Genomic DNA, 10707 nt, shown 5'->3' with positions numbered 1-10707 from the left:
TCTGAGTTCACCTTATTTTTTGGGGGGGGGATTTTTTTGTTGGAATTATTAATTCTCAATCTATATCTCCACATATGCACAAGATGAATTAGGTCTCACTTTTTAACAGGTCATTACACGTCAGATAGTGCTTACATAACAGAATGACTATCTGTGATCTAGAACTGGAAAATGGGAAAATTCAGTACCAATCTCCCTTTTTTGGGTGGGGTATTTGCAAATCCTTGTGAGTCTACATTTTCTGAACCTTGTCAGCTTCTGTAAATGTAGTATCCCAAGGAATTATGTCCAATTTGCCATTTTTTCTCTGTTTTTTTGTGTTGTTCCAATACACACAAAGGAAATAATCATGTGTATAACAAAACATGTACAATTGCAATAATTTTCTGGGAGAAATACTTCACTTTCTGGAACAATTTCAAGGGTGCCAACACTTTCGGCCATGACTGTAGATTTACCAAATTTATCACTTAGTGGACTTTTCACATCCTGTTAGACACTTTATCACACTTACGCCATCTCTTAGGTGGCTTACTTTTAGACTATTAATTTGAGCCTAAAAACTAGTAAGGTACATAGGTTTTTTTTCGTCCATATCAATGATGAATTTTTCTAGAAGCATTTCTGTAATACATGAATAATGAACAATGCAAAGACAAGTTGAACATTTTAATTTACCATTTCATCTTATCAGTTCAGTTTTTTTCCAGTGTTTTGTACATCAATAAATATACATGTAAAAAATCCAGTGTCTAGCATTTGTCATAAAAATAATTTTAAAAATTAAAAAAACACCTTGCTGATATTTAACACTTGTTTGCCTTTCCAAGCATTGAGCAGGGTCACAATGTACATTCTACAATCTTTATCTGCAATGGACCTCTGTACATAGTTACTGCATACTAACTGATTCCAAAAATGCACTGATTTAGACAGAAACCATATATAAAGTATTTGCAAAAGGACATATTTTTTTTATAAAAGCTTGGGCTCTAAAAGAGGTAACAACGCTGTGACAGAATGTATACCTGGACGGAAGAAAGCCAAAATTAGTGACTTGCTGTAAGGCACTTACCTGACACCAAACATCTACTCCATGTGTATCAGTTGTGCTTCTCTCAATCATACACGCAGCCATGTTGGAGGAATATTGCTACTGAGCACATCGTACAATGTTAATGAATGGGGTACGGTATAAATTATCTGGCGTGGATTGTATGCTGTCAATCCATTTCACTGTCAATTTAAAGGCCAATTCTGCAGTGTAATTTTTATGCAATGTGTGAGCCTAGCGCTGACAGTGCCACTGTGCAGCGTCTCAACAATTCTACAAATATTATGGGGCCAAGTAGTAATGTTCACACACAATGCTGTATAGCTGCTGCCATACTGCTTGGCAAGTACTGATTACATAAATTAATTTATATTAAAGAGTACCCAGGATTTAAAATTTGGGCTAAAGTGCTAAAACTTTCTAATACACACCCTGCATAATATTCCTGTGCATAGATCTTAAAAGCTTGTGCAGGGGCTCTCTCTTCTGCCCAATCTAAGTATGAAAGAAGAGCGGGTGCACACCAGGAGAGACATGGGGCAAGCATCCGACAGGTAATGTGCACGTGTCCCATTGATTGTAATAGAGCATGTACATGATACCTGCTTGGCGCTGGACGGTCAGTTCAGCAACTGTCCTATCCGTTGTGCAGATGTCAGAAAAAAAAATATGTCTCAGGAGCAGCCGTTTCCACCCTGCTCCTCAAAAACCTGCATTTATTTATAATGGACAATCAAGCGTTAAGAACACTCGTACCTGATTATCTGCCAGTGTAAAAATGCCGGCAGTCACCAATCCAATGAGCTTAATTAGATTTTCATGTATGCACAAAAAATTATCGTTATAGGCAGTGCATCGCCCCACATCAACAGATGATGTGCTGCTGATAGGTACTATATATCAGTTCTGTATCTTGTTCTGTCACCCTTTCTAAAAAGGCCAATAAGGAGAGTGAATATATAATTACTGACCTAAAATCGGCTAGTGTAAATGGGCCACTATAAAGGTGGAGCCACCGGCCCCCTTCTATATGCAATATGACAACAAAACTGGTAACCCCTGCCCCATAGTTTAATCACTTCCCTCGGCCGTAAAAAGAAGACATCGGGGGTCTCTATGTTAAAGTTTCTGCTCACTTTTATCACTTACTTTTTGGTTTAATGTTCATTTAAAATCTATGTCCGCCACAGTTTCAGTGACTGTCTTGTTCCCTATTAAAGATTTGAAAGGACCACAGGGTGCACATTAAAAGTGTCCTCACTTCAAAAGGGCTGTCCAAGCATACAACATTGATGACCTAGGTCATCAATATCAGATCAGTAGGGGGTCCAACACACGGGACCACTCCACCCAATCAGCTGTTGTTACCCTAGTGGTGAACATTGAATGGAGCTGTACAGCACTGCTCTGCACAATGTGTAGTGGCAGTTGCCAAGAACTGCCACATTAGCTCCTATTCTTAAATAATAGCTGATTGGTAGGGGTGCATGGTGTCAGACCCTCACCATTCTGATATCGGACAACCCCTTTAACTAATCCCTAAAGGGAATCTGTCCGCAGGTTTTTGCTACATCATCTGAGAGCAGCATAATGTAGATAAAGAGAAGATGAATCCAAGGCTGTATCACTTAGTTTCCTGGGTACAACAGTTGTGACAGAGTTTTTAGATGCAGCATAAAGCAGAGCTGAGAAAGCTGACTCCACCTACACTAGGCTCTTTATGTCCATTGAGATTGAGCTGCTTATCACAAGAAGGGGCGTGGTTTGACCAGTGTTCCTGCACCAGATAGTCCCAGAAATGATAATGTTTTAGTGATAAAACCTTTATTGTACGTAAATAACAGCACACAGCCTGATAAGTGAAACATCATTGAATTTCAACTCCTACCTTATGCTGTCCTCAGATTACATAGCAAAAATCCTGCTGCCAGATTCCCTTTAAACTAGCTTATGTGAGGAAGATCTTCTGTGTAGTACATTGTACATACACAAGGAAGCCACATTGTACTAACTCCATTGACTGCAGTAGGCCCTAGAAAAGCTGCTCTGCTCCTTCCAAAATTAATGAAAGTCAATAACATAAATATATGAGTTCAATCATTGGACATTGTGTCAGTAGCTGGACACGGTGGTGTGTAGGGACACAGCACACAATGGCACTCACATTCTCACATCACAGTCTACAATGTATGCGACATGGTGATGTCAGGTCTGATGAAGCACACGCACGTTGTGGCATTTTTTATGGTGAACAACATATTCCAGCTGTACAATGACATGAAAAGAAGCTCCGGAAAGGTTGACAGCTGGGTGGATATCCATAGAGAAAAGAAAAAAGGAAGGCGATGATTGTGAAGTGATGGTAACGACAAGAAGAACAGTTACTTGGCAGCACAATTCAATGATTCTTGTCGTGGCTTAGGGCACAAGTTTGTAAAATAATCACCATTATAAATTTCACTTTAAAATAAAAAAAAAAATATTGAATTTTCTGAAAAATAAATTGGTAAAATTCAAGTAACATTGTGCAATCTTAATATAAAAAGATCTGTCATCAGCAGGTCTCAGAATATCAAAGAAAAACTAGTTCTAGTGTAAAATTTACAAAAAGGGCTCTCTCTTTTTTTTTTTAAAGTCTTCATACAAAATATATAAAAAAATATCTACAGTCAGTGTTATAGATTTACACATCGGGTGAGACTTTTAAGACACATTATCACGTGGTGAAATGAATGAAGGGCACTTGGTGTCATATTCCGGTGCATATTGTTCAGTAGGCTGGAAGGTCACATTGTGACAGAAGACAAGCAAATCAGCATTAACGGCCCCCCCAAGGGCCGTCTGTAGAATGCCGATTTCAGCATAGTAGTCCCATTGTATTTACATTAATTCAAGAGTCGATAGCTTAGACTGCCCCACAAAGCAGTCTCCTCTGCGATGTATGGCTCTGGGTATCCGCCAGTCTCTACTGTTTAGTCCTCTTCATCCAGGGCATCGGAACCTTGCTTATTGTCACACATTTGGCACTGGGTGCTGATAGCACAGCCTTCCGATAGATATGTATATTAGTAAGCAGTCACAAGTCTGCCGTATTAGGTAATTGCATTAGCAACAATATATCCTCAACCACAACACTTGTGCTTTTCTGTATTATCCCTGGTGTTGAGGGCATCACAAGCTTGGGGCGAGGTTTCCCGATCACTATCAGCCTTCACAGTTTCCTGATGATTCAAATTGAAGTTTCATTACTGCCGCTGTTCATAAAAGAAGGGACCATGCAGGGTTAGGGTTAGATACATATTTGAGGTTAGTTGGTTGCTCATGCATACATCCAAGGAAAGAAGGTATTCACAAAACAAGCATGCAAGTACAACCTGCCACCAGTGTGCCCAGTTCGGTACCCATGCAGCTTTACTAGTGATGTGGAGGAGATCTATTTACCAATTGTATTGCTTTACAAAACGTTTCCCATATGTTAAAATCTGACTTTCTGCTCCGAGGGGATCAGATTGCTTGTTACCCTATAAAATAACAGGACAGCTTGCCTTAATCAGTCTGACAGTAGTCAATTTATAAGACAAGGGAGGGTTCACACAGTTTTTGGCGTGGATTTTAAAGCAGATTCTGCTTGAAAATCTATATGACAACCCTCTTTGAATACTTTTTTTAATCAGCTCTCTATTGGATTTAATGGGAACTTACCTTTGAGAAAAAACAACACGTTCACTGTAGCAGAATTTCATCATTAAAATCATTTAGAAGCTTATTCAAAGAATATTTGTAGTGTTTTTTTTCATGTGGATTTTTGAGCAGAAAATCTCTTCAAAACCCCATGCCATAAAACTCTGAATCCACACTATGTTGTCCACCAATGGATATTTAATGTTCTATCTACTGTAGAGGCAAACATGGCACATCTCTAAGGGCTTGTGCAGGTGACCAAATTATTGGTCCGAGTGTGATCAGACAAAACATCAGATCAATGTTAGTCAATGGAGCCGTGCACATGTCTGAGTGTGTGGAAATCATCGGACTGCACTCGGATGACATCCATACAGTGTCACAATGGAGAAGAGGGAGAAATTGTGTTCTCCATCTTCTCACAGTGTGCTACGGTTCTCTCACCCGAGGCAATCAGATCACACTTTGCCGACACTCTGATCAAACTGATCACAGTTTGATCAGAGTGTAATTTGCATAATCGGTCCGATTCTCTCGGATGAGAGAATCTACAGCCGCCCTAAAGCAGCACAATTATTAAGATACTTCCACACCTAACCTTATTACAAATATAAAGGAATATACTGGGTAACATAACATAGCAGTACTATAAAACTGCCCTTGGCTTTATTATAGCATCAAACTCACATGGAACCCCACATTTAAGAGATATCATTTTGGAGATCTCCTATCCAGTATATCACTAAGGCCTCATTCAGTCTATGTTGCACATACGTGTTCTAACTGTGTTTTTCATGGATAGAACATATACCCATTACTGTCTATGCTGCTATTCACATATCCGTGTTTTTCCAGCAGCAAGGATGAAAAGTAGCGATACAAGTCCATGGGTCTGTGATAAACACGTTCAGCGCACGGATGGTATCAGTGTACAGTCTGTGTGCTATCAGTGTGCTGTCTGTGTTTAACATTGCAAAGTATAGGAGAAGCTTTGTAATTTACTTATCCATATGTGAAAAATACTGATGACACACTGACCAAACACTGATGACACACTGACCAAATACTGATGACACCAGTGCCATTTTTTTGAGTACGTGAAAAACACTGTCATCTGAATGAGGCCTAATGCACATCCCATTTCTTTGCTACTGCTTAACAGAATAGTTCTTAAGTCATCTGATACAATCCCCGGTTATGCATACTTATTTACTATACTTACTCAGAATCTGAAGTTTCCCCATTTGTGGGCGACACTTGCACACTCATTGCTATGCCGTTGAGCTGTTCCCGAGAATGATCTCTCCGTGAATTTTTGAGGGCCATCGCATTGTCTGTCACTGGACGGACGCCATCATTTGAACATACAGAGGAAGTCCTTGATGAAATTGTACTTTGATTATAGTCAGCCAACTTCTCCCGTAGGCGATTTTTCATGTTCTTGTCGGTTAGAGGTGGGGGGTATGTGACTTTGTTTTTCAGGATTCCTATTAAAAGCATTGTAAACCTTAATTGAATGTGCGCATCAGTAAAATATTAGGATCTGAGTTCATGCCGAGTGTTTGTATAGCCATTCTTAGCTGTTGTAATTACAGAAGACACATACACAATAGTGATGAATGTAAATTCATGAAATTCCCAGTCCCACTAAATGGTTGTGACTGATCAGGGCTAGCTGCAGTTTACAGTATCTTACAGTTTTCTTTAAAACCTTATTCATTTTAACTTTTATTACTGGTTAATGCAAATGTTTGGGGAATTTATCATGAGGAATTTTTGTTGCCAGCTTTGCTCGTGCTGTGTTTCCAGGGTTTGCACTAAATTTATCGCAGTGTTTCACAATGTTTGATAACTTTACCTTATCTTTAGACATAACATTTCTGTTTAGAGATATTTTTATGTCCTTTCTCCCACTACTGTAGTGAGAATTGCAACTTCTGGAAACATTTTAAAAAGTTGCATAAATCTGGGTTAGATCTACTTGCTCAGCTCTCCACATCAACTTTCCCACCCACATTTTCAAAAGTGGAGAGACCGATGTAAAAGTGTCAAAATTTAAAGGGAATCGGTCAGCAGGAATTTGCTATTTAATCTTAGAGCAGTTTTATATGGGGGCAGGGACCCTTGATTTCAGTGATATGTCACTAGGCTGCTTGTTGTTGTTTCAATAAAATCAGTGTTTTGCCATCTGGAGAATATCACTAAAGGACTAGTTGTCCCATGCAATGTAGTCCTGCTCTGTGTAACCCCGCAACCCACCACTGATAGCAGCTTTCAGCTTATGCACAGTGTACACAGAAAGCTGTCAATCAGTGATATGGGAGAAATTATGCAGAGCTCAGCATTCAGAGAACTGGTAGATCTGCAGCTGATAAATTGCAAGCAGCCCAGTAAGTGGCCCATCACTAGAATCAGGGTATCTGTCCCTACATCATGATGCTTTCAGATAACATAGCAAAAACCTTGTTACAAATTCCTTTAAGACATTGTGACAACAAAAAAAAACTGTTGCAAAAGACTTGTTCAATTTCCCCTTTGTGCTTTTGGCTATCTTATATTTTTCCACTCTATGGGGCAGGTAGATGACCCTTTAGTGCTTTGTTCGTTGGGCTATCAGCACAACATTCCTTGTTATAATCTACCACTGATGTCACAAATCATTCAAAGTAAATTTTGAAAGGGACTGTGGGTGACGCAGAAGGAATAAGTCATGTATGGCTTTTGTTTCCTGAGTAAACTTGACTCATTAGGTAAATATAATGGGCAGGACAGCTAGGAGGAGAACACATAGATCATTGTCAGGTATGGAAGCTGCATTGTTAGTGGTTATATATCATTCCAATGTATTACCTCCATAGCACATAGCAGTCTATCTAAACTAACGAGATACTAGACGTAGTCTATCATGCTATCACATATATTTAGAGCTTTACAGGACTAAACACAATAAAATAAATAAAGGGTGTATTTTTCTGCCAGATATCAGACCTACTACCAGATACATGCAGAGACATTTTGATCAGCCTCTTCTACATGGACTATCTTCTAACCATAAAATTCTAACCCCAAATTCTATATGGATGAGGTGCAGGGCCCATGTAAACAATGAAGATCCCATCACAATTGATAGATTGGAAGCCATCCCCTGGTACCCTACTGGTCATCACAATGAAGGCTCGTCCAGTTTTACCTTTCCTGAGCTCCGGCTGATGATTGTTCTGATTGCTGGTAAGTTTGCCATCGTTGTTGTGAATATCATTCTCCTTGTCATGAGGGGGGTCTCCGCAGTGATTGACCTTGTTTTCATTGTGTAGCTCTACATTTACTTTGGTCTCCACTTTCAACTTGCATTTGCTATCCTGATCTTCGCTATCGCTGGCAGCCACGCCGTCAGTTGGCCAGTAGGGTCTTACATGATTCGGAATTGAATCCACTGTACATGGAAGCAAGATGTCAGGTAAAAAAAATAAGACTATCAAGGCAACATTTTTGCTGTGTTTTTTTAACACGTGTATCTGAAGGGCAAAAAACCCTTCACTTCATGGTACTAGCAAAGTGATTAAGATTTCTGAAATCTCATGCATGTGTTGCTTATTTTTTCCTTGCAGATTGGAACCATCAAAGTGTTTTTTTTCCATTGCTGAAGCATGTTATTTCTTTCAGAATTTTTGCAGCATTTTTTACCCATTCAAATGAATGGGAAAAAAACTGCAAGTCAAAGTGCATAAAAAATAAGTATTTTACGCAGTTTTTTCCTCCCAACACCCAGGTTTTTGGTCCAGCAAAATCTGCTGCAAATACTCCACGTGTGCACATACCCTAAGCGTTGGGTGCTGGTTACCTTTAGGAGTGCTATGAACTGGTCCCCGCTCATTATTTTTGGGGCTAGTTGGTTTCCACTGTTGCTCTGTATCAATGTCCTCTTCTTCACTATCAGATGAGTGAGAGGAAGCGTACGAGCTGCTATGCTCATCCAGGGAAAGCTCGCTGTCTGAGTCAGAGTCCTGCCCTATATAGAAGAAGAATGTACAATAGTATCAGGAACGTATTAGATGCTTCGAAAACCTTTTCTAGATCACGAACACATGAAAATGTGACTAATGCTAAAGGAAAAAAATATACAGAGTAATAAAATGATTTTATAAGATGGGCCAGATTCCTTACCATGGGAGTGTGTGCGATTTCTTTGGAAAAGGGCAGCGTCGACTTCTGTGACGCCGGCACGGGTCTGTCCTGAAGACAAGCTAAGCTTCTGAGCCGCTTCATCCCTGTATTTAGTAACCATTTCAAAGTAAAAATAAGAAAGTGCCTAAAATGGCTCATACATAGAAAAAAAGACCTTAAATGCTCTGTTCCTGCAAAAATTATGGCAAAAAGCAAGTAAAGGAGAAGGTAAATTATGTATCTTATATGTAGGATACAGAGAGGGGTGATCATGCCTACAGCAATTGTCAATTCAGCTTACTAGCATGCAAGCAAAGCTTAACCAAGTCATTAAAGAGGCTTATGTATTCATATACATAGAAATATTATCACCCTACTGTACAGTACATTAATACAAGGCCAAGCCAGACATGTAGAGAGCACCACTTTTATTTCTCAACACATGGAAGTAGCACTATCTTCATTTCACATTTGGTCCATGTACAGTTATATGAAAAAGTTTGGGCACCCCTATTAATCTTAAGCTTAATGTTTTATAAAAATTGGTGTTTTTGCAACAGCTATTTCAGTTTGATATATGTAATAACTGTTGGACACAGTAATGTTTCTGCCTTGAAATGAGGTTTATTGTACTAACAGAAAATGTGCAATCTGCATTCAAACAAAATTTGACAGGTGCATAAGTATGGGCACCCTTATCATTTTCTTGTTTTAAATACTCCTACCTACTTTTTACTGACTTACTAAAGCACTTTTTTTGGTTTTGTAACCTCATTGAGCTTTGAACTTCATAGCCAGGTGTATGCAATCATGAGAAAAGCTACTTAAAGTGGCCACTTGCAAGTTGTTCTCCTGTTTGAATCTCCTCTGAAGAGTGGCATCATGGGCTCCTCAAAACAACTGTCAAATGATCTGAAAACAAAGATTATTCAACATAGTTGTTCAGGGGAAGGATACAAAAAGCTGTCTCAGAGATTTAACCTGTCAGTTTCCACTGTGAGGAACATAGTAAGGAAATGGAAGAACACAGGGACAGTTCTTGTTAAGGCCAGAAGTGGCAGGCCAAGAAAAACATCAGAAAGGCAGAGAAGAAGAATGGTGAGATCAGTCAAGGACAATCCTCAGACCACCTCCAGAGAGCTGCAGCATCAACTTGCTGCAGATGGTGTCACTGTGCATCGGTCAACTATACAACGCACTTTGCACAAGGAGAAGCTGTATGGGAGAGTGATGCGAAAGAAGCCGTTTCTGCAAGCACACCACAAACGCAAAAGCACATTTGGAGAAGCCAATTTCTTTTTGGAAGAAGGTCCTGTGGACTGATGAAACCAAGACTGAGTTGTTTGGTCATACAAAAAGGCGTTATGCATGGCGGCAAAAAAACACAGCATTCCAAGAAAAACACTTGCTACCCACAGTAAAATTTGGTGGAGGTTCCATCATGCTTTGCGGCTGTGTGGCCCATGCCAGCACCGGGAATTTTGTTAAAGTTGAGGGACGCATGGATTCCACTCAGTATCAGCAGATTCTTGAAAATAATGTTCAAGAATCAGTGATAAAGTTGAAGTTACGCAGGGGATGGATCTTTCAGCAAGACAATGATCCAAAACACTGCTCCAAATCTACTCAGGCATTCATGCAGAGGAACAATTACAATGTTCTGGAATGGCCATCCCAGTCCACAGACCTGAATATCATTGAACATCTGTGGGATCATTTGAAGAGGGCTGTCCATGCTCGGCGACCATCAAACTTAACTGAACTGGAATTGTTTTGTAAAGAGGAATGGTCAAAAATACCTTCATCCA

At 39.6% G+C, this 10707-nt stretch overlaps 1 protein-coding gene across 4 annotated transcripts in view; it reads right to left on the bottom strand.

Annotated features, from left to right (window-relative positions):
* Positions 1-665: 665 nt before the first annotated feature.
* The window catches only part of CELSR1 (cadherin EGF LAG seven-pass G-type receptor 1), a 171890-nt gene continuing 161848 nt past the window's right edge, over positions 666-10707 (bottom strand). For 2 of the 4 annotated variants that reach the window (XM_073652148.1, XM_073652151.1), the window contains exons 31-36: positions 8900-9003; positions 8577-8744; positions 7926-8168; positions 5958-6222; positions 4496-4575; positions 666-4275 (exon numbers count right to left, since the gene is read on the bottom strand). In XM_073652148.1, the coding sequence (XP_073508249.1) occupies positions 4530-4575; positions 5958-6222; positions 7926-8168; positions 8577-8744; positions 8900-9003 (826 nt within the window). In that variant the 3' untranslated portion in view covers positions 666-4275; positions 4496-4529. Of the gene's footprint in view, positions 4309-4495; positions 4576-5957; positions 6223-7925; positions 8169-8576; positions 8745-8899; positions 9004-10707 lie in introns of all 4 variants that reach the window. The other 2 variants (XM_073652149.1, XM_073652150.1) reach the window with 2 other exon arrangements.

Source organism: Phyllobates terribilis, unplaced genomic scaffold (assembly GCF_046119375.1).
Source record: "Phyllobates terribilis strain yellow unplaced genomic scaffold, ASM4611937v1 Scaffold_11__3_contigs__length_659146591, whole genome shotgun sequence".
Classification (NCBI taxonomy): domain Eukaryota; kingdom Metazoa; phylum Chordata; class Amphibia; order Anura; family Dendrobatidae; genus Phyllobates; species Phyllobates terribilis.
The sequence above is the reverse complement of the archived record's forward strand: the minus strand, read 5'-3'. Positions and strand labels throughout refer to the sequence as shown.